Source organism: Trachypithecus francoisi, unplaced genomic scaffold (genome assembly GCF_009764315.1).
Source record: "Trachypithecus francoisi isolate TF-2019V2 unplaced genomic scaffold, Tfra_2.0 Lachesis_group12, whole genome shotgun sequence".
NCBI classification, from domain to species: Eukaryota; Metazoa; Chordata; class Mammalia; order Primates; family Cercopithecidae; genus Trachypithecus; species Trachypithecus francoisi.
In genome coordinates this window covers 12,969,585-12,989,537 of record NW_022681457.1, presented here as the reverse complement: position 1 = coordinate 12,989,537, position 19,953 = coordinate 12,969,585, and the positions used below count along the sequence as shown (strand labels likewise).

Below are 19,953 nucleotides of genomic sequence, written 5' to 3'. Positions count from 1 at the left end.
ACATCTCAAATAATGCACACAAAGTATTTTGACAGCTGCCCTTTTTGTTCTGTTCTATAAATAGAGAAAATTATGTAGGGTAATATTAAGGAGGAGTGATTTGCAATTAAAAATACCCAGCCAACAAAGGGATGACTGTGGAGAATAGAGATACTTTATAGCTGGAATAGGACAATTTTATGCTTATTTCTGGGGACATCTGGATATCTAGTTTGACTCTTGGCAAAGAAAGGCAGTGGGAGTTAGAATGTGCTGCTTAAACTCTGAAATTTTTCCGTGTCTTTACAGCTGGCTTTTACCTGGCATAAATGGCTAGGCTGGCTTGGGTCATGCAGCCAGAGGGACATAAAAGTCCCTAGTGGGAATTTCTGTTATTAATTCTTCTGAAATCAAGCTCCATCCCATAGATATTTCTCACCTATACACCCTGAGTGTCTCTGCAGCCAGCAAAGCAGATGAAGGCCTTCTGGGTTGAAGCCCTAGGCCCTCCAATGCTGAAGAGCCCTGTGACGTCTCCATCCATCCAGGCATTCCAGTAACCTGCTTCTTCTGCCTGGAATTTATTCTAAAAATACGCACATGGCTCATCTCTCACTTCCTTCAAGTGCATTTCACCGGCTTTCTGATTAAGAAGTCCCACCTCTCCCCTTTGTCTCTTATCAAAGTAGCATTTCTTTCATTGTTTTTTTGAGATTGATGTTAGACTTCTAAAAGGAATTGAATGTATCTCAGATATCAAGTAAGAATTATGAAATGGATAAAAGTGTTGCTCAGTGAATTGGATACAGTTATTGACTGGACACAGTAATTGGACACAATAATTGACTATGCAGACAAAAGATGTTTTTTGTTGGAATCACAGACAGAATTCTACCTTTGTACTACCGCTTCAAGGTGACCCAACGTTTCCCTTCTATCTTCTGGAGGCACTATCATGCCACTGTCTGAAGTAGTTTTTCACCTGTCCCTGACCAAGAGTGCGCAGACTGACTTCAGTGCTTCCAAGTGCATACATTTGAAATGTAATATGATAGAGGCTGGGTGCGGTGGCTTATGCCTGTAATCCCAGCACTTTGAGAGACCGAGGCGGGTAGATCACCTGGGGTCAGGAGTTTGGGACCACCATAGTGAAACCCCGTCTCTACTAAAAATACAAAAAATTACCTGAGCATGGTGGTGTGCGCCTATAGTCCCAGCTACTTGGAAGGCTGAGGCACAAGAATCGCTTGAATCCGGGAGGCGGAGGTTGCAGTGATCCCAGATGGCGCTGCTGCACTCCAGCCTTGGGGGCAGAGGGAAACTTGGTCTAAAAAAAAAGAAAAAAAGAAAAAGTAATAAACTTAATATGGTAATGTTTATTAGCTTCCCTATTAGTGGATATATTTCGTGTCTGAATGGCTCTATGGAATGATTTGCATATTTGGATTGGCAGCCTTAGGGAGCGTCTGATAATTTTAGCCTCTGGGAGCCTGCTGAACTTTACGAAGTTTGAAATAATATTCCCCAAACACTTGGGTGATCAGTTGCAGATGGCACTTCTGATACGCTGTCTGATTACGACCCATTTAAGAAAGGGCGAAGGACCTGGATAAGCCGTTTCTCATCGCCCAGCGCCCTGGAGCTTCGCTTTTACTCCAAGAGGCTGGTGCAGAGGGTCCCCCAGCCCCGACCTCGGGAATCTGTGGAAACTACATTACACAGAATGCTCTGCGTTGAACGCCACTGCCACTAAGCCAGTAAGAGCTCAGAAGACCGACTTTCCACGAGAGTCACAAAAAGAAAGGGAGGGACTTTTGGCGGGGGGGGGGGTCCTCTTCGTGGCGGCCATTTTGGCTTCTCTGGGGTGTGTTCACCGGATCAGAGACAGCAGAGCGCCGGGCTGGGGCCACGAAGGCGTGAGGGGAGTCGTCGTCCCTGCTGCACGAAAGCGTCTAAGCCGTGCGACGCCGCCCTGGGCTGTCCCCGGGTCCCTACCCTGGTCGCCCGCCACTCCCGGCCCAGCTCTCCCCACAGTCTGATGGCAGCGGCCGCTCTGAGGGCGCCAGCTCAGGTGAGTGCCGCGTCTCACCGCCTCACACGCCTTCCCACACCCACTAAAGCCGTCGGTGAGGGGCGCGTGCTCGCGTCCCCGCAGCCCAGGGTCGGGGACACTGAGGCGCTCGTGGGTGGGGCCCCGTTTCTGACACTGCGTGTGACGAGGTGTGGGAGGGCGTGACAGGCGGAGGAACCGGCGCGTGCGAAGGTCGGAGGCGCGACCGAGCCAGGAGGATTCGGAAAGCTGTTTTCTGCAGGGAAGGAAGAATATGAGGCGGAGTTACTCCTAGGGTTGTTTTTACCCTCATTGTGAGGACGCTAGAAGCCACGGAGAGTTTTGAACAAAGGAGGGACGCCATTTATGTTAGTTTTTTGTTTTTTGTTCTTTGAGACCGAGTTTCGCTCTTACCACCCAGCCTGGAGTGCAATGGCGCGATCTCGGGTCACTGCAACCTCCGACTCCTGGGTTCAAGCGATTCTCCTGCCGCAGCCTCCCCAGCAGCTGGGATTACAAGCCTGCGTCACAACGTCCGGCTACTTTTTTGTATTGTTAGTGGAGACGGGATTTCACCATTTTGGCCAGGCTGGTCTTGAACTCCTGGTCTCAAGTGACCCACCTGCCTCGGCCTCCCAAAGTGCTGAGATTACAGGCGTGAGCCACCGCGCTCGCCCTATGTTAGGGTTTAAAAACTTTTCCAGACTGTTCATAGGAAGAGCAGCGATGGGGCGATGAGGACATTGAGATAGTGGGAGGCTGCAACTTTTTTTCATTGCCCTGCAGTTGGCAAGAGGTGACAGCACTGAGGCCCGAAAGTAAAACAGCCAGCCTGAGTTCAGGGCCAGGCAGGGGTACAGGGAGGCTTAAGCCCATGGAGTCTCACCAGGGATGCATTCCTCTTTTCGCTGGTACTCCTAGTTGTAGAAGGGCGTAGGGAACTCACATAGGAAGTGGAAAGTGTTCCAGTCCCTCAGTAGCCCCCACCCTCACCCACATGTTCTTGGGATTGTGGTTTTCTAGTATTCTTAAAGTGCTGTTACCCCAATCCTGGGTCTAGTGCCCTGGAGAAATTCCAAGCCCAGGGCTCTAAGTCCATGCCAGGGGTTATACTGAGGTGTTCCCATTTTTGGCAGCCAGTGGAAACTTGTGAAAGGTTATCTGTGGCACTGGTATCAGGAGGCGCAAGTGCTTAGTAAAACTAAGCTGAGATTTTTGAGGAAACCATAGATCTCTTTCCTTTTAGCTGGGAACAAAGAGCAGGGGAAAGGAGTCAGGACTGCAGTGGTTGCCTGAAAAGCTGGGTACCTATTCTGGAGGTAATGGGAGGTATGGGTTAAAAGAGGGAGGTGATCTTGCTAAAGTCCTAACAGGGTCCATCCTGTTAGCGTGGAGAGCAGACTGTGGGGTTGAGGGAGGAGGAAAGAAGATCAGAGTGGAAGCTACAGCCAGTCCAGGGTAATGGACCAGAGTCATTGATTAGGAGATGTGTTGCATTCTGGATGCAAATTTTTTTTTTTTTTTTTTGAGGAGGAGTCTCCCTCTGTCGCCCGGACTGGAGTGCAGTGGCCGGATCTCAGCTCACTGCAAGCTCCGCCTCCTGGGTTTACGCCATTCTCCTGCCTCAGCCTCCCGAGTAGCTGGGACTACAGGCGCCTGCCAGCTCACCCGGCTAGTTTTTTTTGTATTGTTAGTAGAGACGGGGTTTCACCGTGTTAGCCAGGATGGTCTCGATCTCCTGACCTCGTGATCCGCCCGTCTCGGCCTCCCAAAGTGCTGGGATTACAGGCTTGAGCCACTGCGCCCGGCCTGGATGCAAATTTTTAAAGGGGGCAACTAAATTTTCTGATGTAGACAGCAAGGGAGTGAAACAGGATTCAGCGATGACCCCACAGTTCTTCAACCGAGATGGAGACGTTGGTATTAACAGTAATATTCACTGGAGACAACAGGAGCTTTATTTGGTCATGTAAGAATTTGAGATGTTTCAGAGACATTAAGTAGGCATTAAGTAGGTGGCTGAACACCCAGGTCTGCAAATCTGGGGAGTGCTTCAGAATGGAGACATCCAAAATATGGTGGTTATTGTGTGGACTAAGGTGAGTGAGCTGTGGATTACATTTAGAAGGGTTAATCTTTTTTTTTTTTTTTTTTTTGAGATGGAGTGTTGCTCTTGTTGCCCAGGCTGGAGTGCAGTGGCGTGATCTTAGCTCACTACAACCTCCGCCTCCCGGGTTCAAGCAATTCTCCTGCCTCAGCCTCCCATGTAGGTGGGATTACAGGCATGCACCACCACGCCCGGCTAATTTCGTATTTATTTAGTAGAGATGGGGTTTCTCCATGTTGGTCAGGCTAGTCTCAAACTCCTGACCTCAGGTGATCCACCCGCCTCAGCCACCCAGAGTTCTGGAATTACAGGCGTGAGCCACTGCATCCGGCCTAGAAGGGTTAATCTTTAGGCATAGTGGTACAGGTTATTTGGTCAGGAAGGGCAGAGTGGGGGCTAAAGACCAGGCCTTTTGGTTGGATAAGTGGGTGATGTTCTTGGGCTTTCTAAACAGAGGTAAGGGAGGTTAGTGGCTATGGAGGTAGGGTGTTTGGAGAGGATAGTTGGGCAGGTGGCATACGCTTTCAAGGAAAGAGTGGATGTAAGGTGAATGCAGAGGCATAGGTGTATTTGAGGCAAATGGCTTTCCTTTTTTTCCTTAGTGCTTATTCAGCATTCTGCGGAATCACCAGGATTTTTTGATGACTTTGATGGGGCTGGGAGTGTTTTATTCAACCTGGAGGATAAGGCCAGGTGCCAATGTGGTCATCTGTGACAGTCACTTGGCCTCGGGCAGGTGATCAGTGGAGCTAGTCTTTGAGTGTTAAGTGGACAGAAGAAGGTTGTCACTGCCAAGGGGATAGCAAGTACATCACAGAAGTGTAATACGGCCATGGGTATCTGAGATGCACATGTGGTTCTGTGTGGCCTAAGTCTGAGGCAAAAAATGGAGCCAGCCAGGGAGCCTTCATAGGATTTGGGGCTGCTACCACTAGTGGATGCCCTAGGAGATCTAGGGTAGTATTAGATCCTGTTTGAATTTGTCAAGCATATCCTTGATGCTGTGTGCTAAGTTATGGTGTAAAGTCTAAAATTAAGGCCCAGTATGACCTCTGGTAAAATCAGGGTGACATCAAATGGCCTGAGTACAAGTTTCCCTCCCTACTCTTCTCCCAGACAGACAACCCTTTTTATCAAGGGGACCAGGCACAGTTTCTGCCTATCAGTTTGTAGCAGATTTCAGCTCCCTACCAGGCCATGGAGTTTTCCAAAGAAGCCCATTGTGGGAACCAGGGGCACTTGATCTTTTTGTTTTCAAAGTGCTTGCATTCCACAGCTTTTGGTTATTCACTTTTTTTCTGGACTAGACCCCCATGTGACGCTGTGTGGTACATGTTGTCCTCATCTCCCAGGTTCTATGGACATATGATTAATAAACTGTTGTATCATCTTTTTTTTTTTTTTTTTTGAGATGGAGTCTCGCTCTGTCGCCCAGACTGGAATGCAGTTTCACAATCTCAGCTCACTGCAACCTCTGCCTCCCGAGTTCAAGCAATTCTCCTGCCTCAGCCTCCCAAGTAGCTGGGATTACAGGCACCCACCACCACGCCCAGCTAATTTTTGTATTTTTAGTAGAGATGGGGTTTCACCATGTTGGTCAGGCTGGTCTTGAATTCCTGACCTCATGATCTGCCCACCTCGGCCTCCCAAAGTGCTGGGATTACAGGCATAAGCCACTGTGCCCTGCTGCTGTATCATCTTTCTAGTGTCAGGTATTGTGTATTTGGCCATATCCATAACCCTAGTGTGGCAATCCTGCCTTCACTAATGGGGTAAAGAGGATGAGATTAAAACAGTGACATGGGGGGTAAGAACAGGGAGATGCCTATGGTGTGGGCAGTGAGGTGGCAGCCCTGGGCTTGGGGCTGTGGTGTCTGGAGATAGGAGGGATGTGTATTCTGAAGAATGATGTGCATCTGGAAAGGGAGTAAGTGACAGCTGCAGGGCCCTGGTATTGAGACTTAGATGACCTTGGACATTCCAGGGGATTTAATGATGTGATAGTATGGATCCTTCCATGCCAGGCCTCCAGCTTAGATGCCTATTTATCCCTGTGCTGGTTTCTCCTCTCAGTTGGGGAGCTTGGGAAGAGAATAGGCATGGGGTAAAGATGTGGGGGTATGCATTGTGGGTCCTTGGGATAGGGGCTCTTGGTGGTTTCATCTGTTCTCATTGTGGCAGGGCACTGTGACCTTTGAAGATGTGGCCGTACACTTCTCCCGGGAGGAATGGGGTCTCCTTGATGAGGCTCAAAGATGCCTGTACTGTGATGTGATGCTGGAGAACTTGGCTCTTTTAACCTCCCTAGGTAAGGTTCTTTTACCCATTCCTGTGCCCTTAGCTGGTCTGTACCCTTCCTCTTTTCCCTGTCAGCAGGTCTGTCCTTTTCATGACAAGACTATGGGCTCTGCTTCTTTCTCAGTTCCCTGCATAGTTCTGTCATTGGTAAGACTAAGGTGTGCATACTGTCTTCTCCTCTCCTTGAGGAGCCCCCATACCTGTCTCCCCACAGCCTCACAGGGAAGGATGCAGAGTCTGCAGTCTTGCAGTCACCCAAGTGCATCCCACCTTGATTGTCCCCTCCATGTCTGGGTGCCTTTTCCAGATCTGAGGATCCTGTGTGCCCCAGCTACTACTTCCATCCCATAGCTGGCATTTCGTTATGCCTGCCTATGCCAGAGGTTATTGTCACTGACATGGTCACTACTTATGTAGACCATGGACTCTTCTTAGAAAGTATTCCTCTGAAATTTTCTTTGTAGTATTTGTGTGTGTGTGTGTTTTTCCTGTGGGCTGTCATGTGCTGAGTTTTTTGTGGGACAGTGCAGGCTGCTCTTCTGTTCTTTCTTCCCTTAGTACTTACATTATCCAGATGCCGTATCATAGCAGCAACCTATTCTGTTTGGCGAGCATTTTGATGCCAATGCCAGTGGTCACAGCTCACTTCCGGTTTCCCTTCACCATTCTTTTTTTTTTTTTGAGACGGAGTCTCACTCTGTCGCCCAGGCTGGAGTGCAGTGGCCAGATCTCAGCTCACTGCAAGCTCTGCCTCCTGGGTTCACGCCATTCTCCTGCCTCAGCCTCCCGAGTAGCTGGGACTACAGGCGCCCGCCACCTCGCCCGGCTAGATTTTTGTATTTTTTAGTAGAGACGGGGTTTCACAGTGTTAGCCAGGATGGTCTCGATCTCCTGACCTCGTGATCCGCCCGTCTCGGCCTCCCAAAGTGCTGGGATTACAGGCTTGAGCCACCGCGCCCGGCCCCCTTCACCATTCTTGACATTTTGCTGACATGTCAGCTCTACTGCTTGTCACTTCTGCTGTTAACATCCAGCCTGGGGCTAATCCTCACATCTCTGGACTCCATATTTTACCTGTTTTTCTCACTGCTACATCTGCAGTTCTTTCCAACGTTAGTCTCTACATAGTGTGTCATGAGGTATGCACATACTATTTTTTTTGTTTGTTTTTTGAGACGGAGTTTCACTCTGTCACCCAGGCTGGATTGCAGTGGCGTGATCTCGGCTTACTGCAACCTCTGTCTCCCAGGTTCAAGTGATTCTCCTGCCTCAGCCTCCTGAGTAGCTGGGATTACAGGTGCCTGCCACTGCACCCAGCTAATTTTTGTATTTTTTTAGAGATGGGATTTCACCATCTTGGCCAAGTTGATCTTGAACTCCTGACCTCGTGATCCACCCGCCTTGACCTCCGAAAGTGCTGGGATTACAGGTGTGAGCCACTGCGCCCGTCCTTGCACATACTCTTAAACAGTCCTTGACGTCCAGCTGCTGCATTGCAGTCATATTTCCTTGGGCTTGCATATACTATTCTACATAGCACTCAAGTGTCACCAGCAGATAAGCTTCTGCAAAAGTTGTTTGCAGAGAATTTAGTATTAGACCCTGCCTCTCTCTGTGATACCTCATGGTTGTGGCCTTTACCTCTTGAGTTCTCCTACATTCTTGTAATCTTTTGTTTTGTTTTTTGTTTTTTTGTTTTTTTGTTTTTTTGAGATGGAGTCTCCTTCTGTCGCCCAGGCTGGAGTGCAGTGGTGCAATCTTGTCTTGCTGTAACCTCCGCCTCCCGGGTTCAAGCGATTCTCCTGCCTCAGCCTCCTAAGTAACTGGGACTACAGGCACCCACCACCATGCCAGGCTAATTTTTGTATTTTTTAGTAGAGATGGGGTTTCATCATATTGGCCAGGCTAGTCTCAAACTCCTGACTTTGTTTATCGGCCCACCTTGGCCTCCCAAAGTGCTAGGATTACAGGCATGAGCCACCGCACCCAACCCATTCTTGTAATCTTTATAGCCTAGAATTGCTATGCAGCCTCATCTGCAGCCCGAACCCAACTCTACTGTCATGCAAACAATCCCATGGACTTGTTCCTGAGTTTGTCATACACACACTTGTAGAGGGGCTGCCCCCTCCCACCATAGTTAATGTGCACTTCACTAGCACTTCTTGCTTTTAGGTTTTTGGCATAGAGTGGTGGATGAGGAGGCACCTTCCGAGCAGAGCATTTCTTTAGAAGGAGTGACCCAACTCAGGACTTCCAAGACAGGTCTTTCTCCCCAGAAGGCCCCCCACCGTGAGACGTGTAGCTTGGTCTTGAGAGACATTTTGCTCTTGGCTGGGTCCGAGGGGACACATCATAGGCAGAAATTATATAGGGGTGGGGCATGTGAGAAGTAATTGTATTTCATTGCAGATGTTCATCACCGGAAGCAGCACCTTGGAGAAAAACATTTCAGAAGCAATGTGGACAGGGCCTTGTTTGTGAAGACCTGCACATTCCATGTGTCAGGGGAGCCTTCCACCTGCAGAGAAGCTGGGAAGGACTTCCTGGCCAAGTTGGGATTTCTCCATCAACAGGCCACTCACACTGGGGACCAATCAAATAGCAGAAGCGACGGTGGGGCCATCAGTCACAGAAGAAAAACTCATTACAACTGTGGAGAGTACACAAAAGCATTCAGCCGTAAACACACACTTGTTCAGCAGCAGAGAACGCTCACTACAGAAAGATGTTACATATGCAGTGAATGTGGGAAATCCTTTAGCAAAAGCTACAGCCTCAATGACCATTGGAGAGTTCACACTGGAGAAAAACCTTATGAATGTGGAGAGTGTGGGAAGTCCTTTAGGCAAAGCTCTAGTCTCATTCAGCACCGGAGAGTTCACACTGCAGTACGACCTCATGAATGTGATGAATGTGGAAAATTATTTAGCAACAAGTCTAACCTCATTAAACATCGGAGAGTTCACACTGGGGAAAGGCCATATGAGTGCAGTGAATGTGGGAAATCCTTTAGCCAAAGGTCTGCACTCCTTCAACATCGGGGAGTTCACACTGGGGAGAGGCCTTATGAGTGCAGTGAATGTGGGAAGTTCTTTACATATCATTCCAGTCTCATAAAGCACCAGAAAGTTCATAGTGGATCCAGGCCTTATGAGTGCAGCGAATGTGGGAAGTCATTTAGCCAAAACTCTAGCCTTATTGAACACCACAGAGTTCACACTGGAGAAAGGCCTTATAAGTGCAGCGAATGTGGGAAATCCTTTAGCCAAAGGTCTGCACTCCTTCAACATCGGGGAGTTCACACTGGGGAGAGGCCTTATGAGTGCAGTGAATGTGGGAAGTTCTTTCCCTACAGCTCCAGTCTCCGAAAACACCAGAGAGTTCACACTGGATCAAGACCCTATGAATGCACTGAATGTGGGAAATCCTTTACTCAAAATTCCGGCCTCATTAAGCACAGAAGGGTTCACACTGGGGAGAAGCCTTATGAGTGCACTGAATGTGGGAAATCCTTTAGCCATAACTCTAGCCTTATTAAACATCAGAGAATTCATAGTCGATAAAAGCCTTGAGTGGCAAATGTGGAAAATCTGTTAGCACCCTGGAGAAAGTCCTTGAGTACACAGTGAATGTGAGAAAGCTTCAGCTGAAGGCCATATCTCATTGAGTGCCACAGAATGCACAAGGGAAAGACACCTTTGATATGTAGGGATGTCCAGTTGATAGAACAGTTCTGAAGGAGATCCTTTATGAGGGTGGCATCAGCCTGAATTGAACATCCTATAGCTGAACATCTGCATAAATTCCAGGTATGTGGGAACTGCACTGCGCCTTTTGCCCTGCCCAGGGCCCATGTCAGATGTATGTCTCTGCTGATACTGTAGTGGAAGCCATTTTACCTCTGCTGCCTGGCAGGTGACCACCGGTGTGCACCACTCGCCCACCCCAGTGTATTCAGGTAAGTGAACCTTGGTGTTCTCCCATTTGTGGGAGGAATTTGTAAATAGCCTAAGCATTTATTCCTTTCTTTTTTGTTTCCCTTTCTGATGAGTTAGGCCATGGACCTGACCCGATTTGGCCCAGAGGACTCTGCTGGTGACCTGAAAAGAGGGACTACATATTTCAGGATATTGTTGGTGTCACATGACTCTTGATAGAGTTTTCCAGCCTCCAGATCACCAACTGTGGGAACCACCTGCCTCTTACTGCCTTGGTTTGTACAATAATAAAGGCCTCATAAATCTTGGGGGTTCTAGTCACTGTATGGGTTCTGCTAACATGAGGGGGTGAATAACTTTTTTTGGAGATTCCCATTGTGTAGCTCAACAGAGACAGGGGCAGTAGGAGGGCAGAATATAGCTCGCTGTCTAGTTTGAGCCTAGTTTTCATTGCTATTCAAGGCCTCCAAGAAAAAACTACAGGGTATTGTCCTAATTTATATCCTGGATGCCATAGAGGTCAGCCTGAGTAGGCAGCAGTTACTATGACATCCTTTGGTGCTTCTGAAAGCAACATGAAATTGTTCTCTTGTTCACAAGGAGTATTGCATTGTGTTCAGTGCTAGTGGGGGAAATTTGTTCCCCGGGTCCTATATGCCTTGATATCCTGAATTCCATAGGGTAGCACCACAGGTGGTGAGATTATAGTAGGAACTGTAATTGTTTTAGAAGTACAGGTGAAAATAACTAACCATACAAATGAGTGGTTTTTTTTGTTTTTGTGTTTGTTTTTTTGAAATGGAGTCTCACTCTGTTGCCCAGGCTAGAGTGCAGTGGCGCAATCTCGGCTGACTACATCCTCCACCCCCCGGGTTCAAGCAATTCTCCTCCTCAGCCTCCGAGTAGCTGGGACTACAGGCACCCACTACCACGCCTGGCTAATTTTCTTATTTTTAGTAGAGACAGGGGGTCTCACCATGTTGACCAGGCTGTTCTCGAACTCTTGACCTCGTGATCCACCTGGCTCGGCCTCCCAAAGTGCTGGGATTACAGGCGTGAGCCACTGCGCCTGGCCTTTTTTTTTTTTTTTTGAGACAGAGTTTGGCTCTTGTTGCCCAGCATACATTTTAAATCTGTTAGTTTCAGCAGCATGATCATATTTCATGGCTGGTTCCCCATCATTCTGGTAAACTCAAATGCCTTGTCCTTTGAGGTTTCCCTCCACCAGTCACACTCTGTTCTTACTGTTTCACTTTCTAGTACATTTATAACTACTGGATACACTTGTTTTCTTCCCCCTCACTAGAATGTAAACTCAACATTGTTTGTATAGTTTTCTTGACTGAATTGGGTGAAGTTCTGCAATGTAGATATTGGCAGTTGAAGCTGAGATTCCAATTCATAATGTTTTTCATTCAGTATTTTTGACATGGCGTTTTTTTTTTTTTTTTTTTTTTCCTATGGATTCTATTTCTTCTATCCTCAGGGACCTTTAATATATACATTTTGATTTACGTTAGTCTCCTCTGCTACTTCTCCTTAAGTAAACATCACTTTCCTTTCCCCTATTCTAACAATAATAATCTCTGATCGTTTTGTGGGCAACTCAGCAGTCAAACTTACCATGCTTTGCTGTCTAGAAAAGTTACATTACAGATTTAATGCTCCCCTACACATTTTCTGACAAATGTCACTACTTAGAGATGCTAGTCTTTCCCATATTTGCACTTAAAAAAAAAAGTGCTTCAAAAAAATGTAAAAGGATACCCCTTCCTTTTGTGTCACGTGATTGTACCAGGGTTACTATAGAGTGCTTTTAACTCATGATGTCTCCACAAAGGAGTATTTAGTCTTCATTATTCAGTAGGAGAATGTATGAACGAAAGTCTAGCATTTCTCCTGTATGGAGGAAACAGTTATTTGAAGATTTGGAAAAATAGGAACCATCATCCTTCTGGGTATGGGTTCCCAATTTGACTGCCATTAAATTGACAGTATAAACCAGTACTAAATTAATATTTACTGATGTTTATCTTTGTTATCCGCTTATGTTGTTCTTCATTCCTTCACACAATTCTGTATTTCCCTCTCACACCATTTCTTTCTGCCCAAAGACTTCCCTTTATTATTCTGTTAGAGTAGATTTGCTAGCTATAGATTCTTTTTTTTTTTTTCCTCTGAAGATATATTCACCTGTCATTCATTTTTGAAGAACATTTAAGGTGGGCATAATATTCCAGGTTGAGACTGGTGTTCTTTCACAGCACATGAAAGTTATCCTTCCATTGCCATCTGGCTCCCATCATTTCTTTCGAGGAATAAGCTCAAATTATTGCTCTTTTGAAAGCAGTGTGTTTATCCTCAGCCCTGGCCAGCTTTAATATTTTGTCCTTGGCTTTGTTTCTTAGAAGTCTTGCTAACTAGGCCGGGCGCGGTGGCTCAAGCCTGTAATCCCAGCACTTTGGGAGGCCGAGACGGGTGGATCACGAGGTCAGGAGATCGAGACCATCCTGGCTAACACGGTGAAACCCCATCTCTACTAAAAAAAATACCAAAAACTAGCCGGGCGAGGTGGCGGGCGCCTGTAGTCCCAGCTACTCGGGAGGCTGAGGCAGGAGAATGGCGTGAACCCGGGAGGCGGAGCTTGCAGTGAGCTGAGATCCGGCCACTGCACTCCAGCCGGGGTGACAGAGCGAGACTCCATCTCAAAAAAAAAAAAAAAAGTCTTGCTAACTAAAATACGTATGTATGTGGTTTTCTTCATATTTATTATCTCTGAGATATGCAGAGTTTTATACCTTTTACCAATTTTTGAAAATTTTCTGGGATTATCTAAACAGATATTGCTTCTGTCTCAGTTTTGCCTCTTTCCAGAACACACTTTTTGGTAGTATTCTGTTTTTTGGGTTTTTTTTTCTGTTTCAGTTTGGGTATTTTCACATCTTTGGGCCTTGTGGCCCTGGACAGCCAGGTTGGAAGCTGCTTGGGCCAGGAGCCCAGTGGTATGATGAGCAAAGTACATGGGGTGGGTGAGGGAGACCTGCAGCCCTTGAAAATGGGGTCTGAGCTGTAAATATCTCCATCCCCCTCTCCCCATTGGTCCCCATTCCCAAAGGAATCTCCCCTCCCCTCATGAGTTGAGGGCAATCACAACCCTAACAGCTGCCAACCACCACAACAGTGGCTATGCATGAAGCCCTCTCTGAACCCTGCTCTGTAAACCTCAGCTCTGTACATCATCTTCATGGCCCCTGGATGGGTCCACTCCTTATCTCCATCTTGCACAGGAGTAGAAAGCCCCCAAGAGTGTGTCGCTTCCTTATAAACCCATGGAGAGAAACAGGGAATCCTGGGTTCAAACCCAGACTGCAGGACCTAGGGTCTTGGGGAATTCAGCTCCACTACCTTTCTGTTCTGTCTGTGCTTGGTGCCAGACCCCATTTCCCTTTGACTCTTCTTTTTTTTTTTGAGACGGAGTCTCGCTCTGTCGCCCGGGCTGGAGTGCAGTGGCCGGATCTCAGCTCACTGCAAGCTCCGCCTCCCGGGTTTACACCATTCTCCTGCCTCAGCCTCCCAGTAGCTGGGACTACAGGCGCCCGCCACCTCGCCCGGCTAGTTTTTTGTATTTTTTAGTAGAGACGAGGTTTCACCGTGTTAGCCAGGATGGTCTCAATCTCCTGACCTCGTGATCCGCCCGCCTCGGCCTCCCAAAGTGCTGGGATTACAGGCTTGAGCCACCGCGCCCGGACTCCCTTTGACTCTTCTGAGAGCCCTTCTCAGGCTCCCCACGGCACTGTGCGCACTTCCCTGGATGCTGACAATCAAGACTACTAATTTCTTTTGTTTGTTTTTTTGAGACAGAGTCTCCCTCTGTCACCCAGGCTGGAGTGCAATGGTGCAGTTTCGGCTCAATGCAACTTCTGTCTCCCGGGTTTAAGCGATTCTCCTGCCTCAGCCTCCTGAGTAGCTGAGATTACAGGTGTGTGCCACCATACCCAGCTAATTTTTGTATTTTTAGAAGAGATGGGGTTTCACCATGTTGGTCAGGCTGGTCTCAAACTCCTGACCTCGTGATCCACCCGCCTGGCCTCCCAAAGTGCAGGGATTACAGGCATGAGCTACCACACCTGGCCAAGACTACTGTTTTCATGTGGAGCTAATATTGACCAGCTTCCTAAGGATTACCTTATTTACTTATTCCTCCTTCCCCCCAAAAAGAGTAGAGAGGAATGATCATTCCTGTCTCTTAATGTATCTGCAGTTCAGAGAGGGCAAGCAACATCCATACATGACCATGGCTGCCAAGTGTGAGAAAATATTTTAAATAGCCCATTTTCAAGGCATGATAAATCTAAGGACTGACAGCCAGCCTGCAAATGTAACAAACCGCATGGCTCATGCACCTCGAAGGTCACAATAGGTGCACAGAATGTAGAAGAGGGTTCAGGCCATAAAAGGGAAGAAAGTTTCATTATTGGAAATCAAAACTTAAGCAGTGAAGGGGACCAGGGTTTAACCTTGTAAGGGGGATAATGGAACTTAGACGACATCTGGGAAGATTGTAACCCCATAGTACTTGACCAATGAGTGGGAGGAGGGACTTGAGAGCAAGGAGATAAATTACCTGTTGTGACTACCCTAGATGTGCCTGCCTACACCAGACCCCCGATCTTGCAAAACTGTTCATGAAAGTCTCACTTTCTCTGTTCTTCATGCCTTTTAGTCCATTCTTTGGGTTTGGGGTGAGTGTGTTTCTCACACAAGCAGCTGAGGTCTATGCTGAACTGGGTTGGCTTGCCTTGGTCCCTTTATTCCTCTGACTGGAAATGCAGGAGACTCTGGGCAGATTCCTCTCTGCCAAGTCTGTGCCAAGTTTGCTAAGCCCAGAACATGAGTAACCACATGGGGACACTGCCACTTGGGGCCTCAAGTCCTTCCCCGCAAACTTACTTCCCATGGTCAGCATTGCCACTGCGTGAACACCTCCAGCAGGGTCCCTGGTGTCACTCCAAACACATCACTCTCTCACAACCACATGCAATGATTCATTCCTAGGGTCCTTTCGGTCTTCCATCTAAACACCGCCATAGGATGCTTCCTCCACACCATACTGAACTGTCACTCAGTTATCAGTCACTACTGCAGACACTGGGAGAGAAGATGAAGAATTGAGAATGTCCAGCATGACCATCATATATCTCTGGCTTTCGCCTCCCAACCCCTCTAGCAGGTGTCCTTAGTCCCAACTGCTCCTCCCCAGCCCTGTGTAAAATCAATGACTGACAATGAGTACTAATCCCCAAGAGCATTCCTTCTCCCACCTGTACTTGACCAACTACTTCTGAAACTGGCTGAATCTGGGCTGAGCCCTCCTATAAAGCCCATAAACATCATATTCTCCTTCCTAGGTCAAATCTGCTCAGACATGTGCATTTCCAGGTTGTGCTGGGGTATGAACCAGTTCCCTCATCAGTACATCCTCTAGTACGCAGGGGTGTAGCGAGTAGTAGTATCACATCAGGTTGTGCCTGCCTCTTCACAATTGGTCCATAGAAATACTGCAATTGTGTTTGTGACCCACACATCAGATTTTTTTTTTTTTTTGAGACACAGTCTTGCTCTGTTGCCCAGGTTGGAATGCAGTGGCGCGATCTCGGCTCACTGTAACCTCTGCCTCCCAGGTTCAAGCGATTCTCCTGCCTCAGCCTCCTGAGTAGCTGGGATTACAGGTGTGCACCATCACACCCAGCTAATTTTGTATTTTTAGTAGAGATGGGATTGCACCGCGTTGGCCAGGTTGGTCTCGATCTCCTGACCTTGTGATCCGCCCGCCTCGGCCTCCCAAAGTGCTGGGATTACAAGCGTGAGCCCCGCACCTGGCCCCACACATCAGATTTTTGGTTGTCCCTAGCACGTGTCTGTCCCACAAGTCTCTGTGGAGACTGCTATGGTGTGTATCTCCATCCCGTCTCACAGGTCCCTTGCGTGTTTTGTACATGCCTGTGTTTCAGGTTTGTCATACATCTTTTCTGTTGCGGACATGGCATACACATATGGCTCCAGGCTGTGCTGGGGGGTGTCAGTTTCCTACATCTGTCAGTGTATGCCACAGATGTGTGTGTATGTTGCTAGGCTGTGCTGTCACCACTGTACACCTGTCTCACAACCAGCACATACAATACCTGTAATGTTTATTTCCAGGCTGCTCATGTTGTGGTAGCAAAGGACACAGTGTTTCCAGGTTTGTCACCACCATAAACCTGTCCATTTGGAACAGATCTTAATCACTCATTTCACCAATATCTAGTATACAGGAAATACTTGGGACTGGGGAGCAGAGTGAGTGGTGAACACACTGAACAGAATCTGAGATTTAATAAGCGAAATCAACAATCAGGGAAGTTCTAATGTACAAGCAGTTTAGCAACATTACATAAATATTAAAGAAGTAAGCAGTACATATAGGTTAATAAACTCGACACACCTACTAAACATCAAATATATTTTGTATGCTGATAACAATGTGTCTTAAATAAGCAGCAGTTGATACGATTCAGTACTGTATATAAAACATTTATAATTTTGTACACATATACATTTTTATTTTGTATATTAATCTTATAGTTAGGAAAGAGTCCTTAAAATTTAGAAATGCAATCTGAAGACTTTATGCCTTTAATGAAATATCTATAATTATAAATCCACATAGGGACAGATGGAACAAGAACAACCATGAATTGCTTGATAGTTAATGCTGGAAAAAAAAGAAAAAGAATGACCACAAAATGATAAATCCACCACTGCACTCCAGCCTGGGTGATAGACCCTGTCTCAAAAAAAAAAAAAAAAAAAGATAAATGATAGAAGACTGGGAAAGGGTTCATCAGGTTTTATAATGATGTCTTCCATTTATAGACGTATTTGAAAATAGCCCCTACAAAGGGCAGAATATGTCTTCCTATCAGTAATTTATGTTGCAAAGGATAAATTGAATAGGGCTGGAAGAAACATTTGGTTTTGGGAATGTAAGATGTATAAAAACATCAAAATACATATTTTAAAAATACACAACTGAACCCCTTCTAAGGTGAAGGATAAAAACCCATACAATTTAAGTTCATTATATCTCAATAAAACTGTTTAAAAACCAAATATTTAAAACTTGCCACTTCCTGATTATTTTACTGTTTTATTGTCATCTTTACTCTTCTGGCTATCTGTGGATACTCTATCAGTGTATTGGAAACAGAATACAAAGGTGTGTTACCAGAAAGTCTTCCCAACTGCAGGTTCAGTGACATCAGTATGGCAGTTTGAAATTGACCATGGCAGCCGGGTGCAGTGGCTCATCCCTGTAATCCCAGCACTTCGGGAGGCCAAGGCAGGAGGATCACATGGTCAGGAGTTTGAGACCAGCCTGGCCAATACGGTGAAACTCTGTCTCTACTAAAAACATAAAAATTAGCCAGGCGTGGTGGTGGGCGCCTGTAGTCCCAGCTACTCAGGAGGCTAAGGCAGGAGAATCGCTTGAACTAGGAAGGTGGAAGTTGCAGTGAGCCAGGATCGTACCACTGCACTCCAGGCTGGGTGACAGAGTGAGACTATGTCTCCAAAAAAAAAAGGAAAAAGAAATTGACCATGGCTGGGGTTGGAAGAGTAGGGTAACCTTGGCCTTGTGGATCCATGGCCTGAGAGGGGGTAAGAGGGTTGGGGGTGAGTATGGGTAAGGTCACAGAAAGGAGGGAGCGACAGCTTGAAGCAACAGCGCGACTGTATGCTTAGCTGAGGAGTTCTATTGTTGAAAGAAGGCATGAACAAACAAAACCTTTACCAAAGTGAGTTCTTGTTCACGCTACCCACAGGTCACTCCAAAACTCCTGTTTTTCACACTTTGTACAGACAGGCCTTCCAGGACTGTAGGACACACTTGAACACACCAGTGTTGGGACTGGGATTCCTTACTTCCCTCCTTTATGTAGCTTGCATAAATGTTTCCTCAGGGCCTCTTACACTATGATCTTCCTAGGAACTGGGACCACAGTAGTGAATAGGAAAAAAGGCCTTGGCTTTCTCAAACCTTAGAATCTAGTAGGGAAGATGGGAGATTTAATAAGTAGGTTTTTTTTTTTGTTTTTTTTTTTTTTTTGAGACGGAGTCTCGCTCTGTCTCCCGGGCTGGAGTGCAGTGGCCGGATATCAGCTCACTGCAAGCTCCGCTCACTGCAAGCTCCGCCTCCCGGGTTTATGCCATTCTCCTACCTCACCCTCCCGAGTAGCTGGGACTACAGGGGCCCACCACCTTGCCCGGCTAGTTTTTTTTTTTTTTTTTTTTTTTTTGAGGCGGAGTCTGGCTCTGTCGCCCGGACTGGAGTGCAGTGGCCAGATCTCAGCTCACTGCAAGCTCCGCCTCTCGGGTTCCCGCCATTCTCCTGCCTCAGCCTCCCGAGTAGCTGGGACTACAGGCGCCCGCCACCTCGCCCGGCTAGTTTTTTTGTATTTTTAGTAGAGACGGGGTTTCACAGTGTTAGCCAGGATGGTCTCGATCTCCTGACCTCGTGATCCGCCCGTCTCGGCCTCCCAAAGTGCTGGGATTACAGGCTTGAGCCACCACGCCCGGCCTAGTTTTTTTGTATTTTTAGTAGAGACGGGGTTTCACCGTGTTAGCCAGGATGGTCTCGATCTCCTGACCTCGTGATCCGCCCGTCTTGGCCTCCCAAAGTGCTGGGATTACAGGCTTGAGCCACCGCGCCCGGCCAATAAGTAGTTTTAATAAAATGCTTACACTAAGTAGGCACTCAATGAATGCTTAATGAAACCAAAAGTATTGCTATAAATATATCTATGTGTATATAGTTCTAACCTTATAACCACGACCTATCTAAAATCACCAAATAAGGATAGACTAAAAATCAAAAAGAATATTGACTATAACACGAGCATTTACATCAAGGAAATTGGCAAAGACTACAAACCTAGTTTTAATTTAATACATTATTGAATGCTTAGACTTAAGAAAGTGACAGAGAACATGTTAATGCAGATTAAAAATAAAAAATGTATGGGAAATACAGGCATTATATTGTGCACAAAAAATTGAGGAAAAGGCCAAGTGCAGTGGCTCATGCTCTGTAATCTCAGCACTTTAGGCGGCAGAGGTGGGAAAAATGCTTAAGGCCAGGGATTAAAAGATTAGCGTGGGAGACCTTGTCTACACCCATTCACATACACACACACACACCACACACACACACACACACACACACAAATTCTGGAACAAGTGGTGAGGAATTTTTAAGAGAAAATTAAAAATTAGGGCCAGGCACGGGTGGTTCACACCCTAGCACTTTGGGAGGCCGAGGTGTTTGCCCGACCAGCGTGGAAAAACCCTGTCTGTACTAAAAATACAAAAATGGGTTGTGTGTGGTGGTGCACACCTGTAGTCCCAGCTACCTGGGAGCCTGAGGCATGAGAATTATTTGAACCTGGGAGGCAGAGGGTGCTGTGAGCCGAGATTGTGACACTGTACTCCAGCCTGGGCAACAGAGCAACACTCTGTCTCAAAATAAATAAATAAAAATC

At 46.9% G+C, this 19,953-nt stretch overlaps 1 protein-coding gene and 1 long non-coding RNA gene across 3 annotated transcripts; one reads left to right on the top strand and one right to left on the bottom strand.

Annotated features, from left to right (window-relative positions):
• Nucleotides 1-1,258: 1,258 nt before the first annotated feature.
• On the top strand, nt 1,259-10,389 carry ZNF154 (zinc finger protein 154). 2 transcript variants are annotated; one of them, XM_033224652.1, is made up of 3 exons: nt 1,259-2,050; nt 6,318-6,444; nt 8,847-10,389. In XM_033224652.1, the coding sequence occupies exons 1-3, from the start codon at nt 2,018-2,020 to the stop codon at nt 9,998-10,000; spliced, it is 1,314 nt and encodes a 437-aa protein (XP_033080543.1). In that variant the 5' UTR covers nt 1,259-2,017; the 3' UTR covers nt 10,001-10,389. The 2 variants fall into 2 exon arrangements, with proteins under 2 accessions (XP_033080543.1, XP_033080544.1); XM_033224653.1 differs by lacking the exon at nt 1,259-2,050 and adding an exon at nt 5,714-5,848.
• A 1,061-nt stretch (nt 10,390-11,450) lies between these two features.
• On the bottom strand, nt 11,451-13,714 carry LOC117091833. The gene is made up of 2 exons (XR_004440546.1): nt 13,110-13,714; nt 11,451-12,795 (listed from the first exon to the last, which is right to left on the bottom strand). It is a non-coding gene; the product is annotated as an uncharacterized LOC117091833 (long non-coding RNA).
• Nucleotides 13,715-19,953: the final 6,239 nt, after the last annotated feature.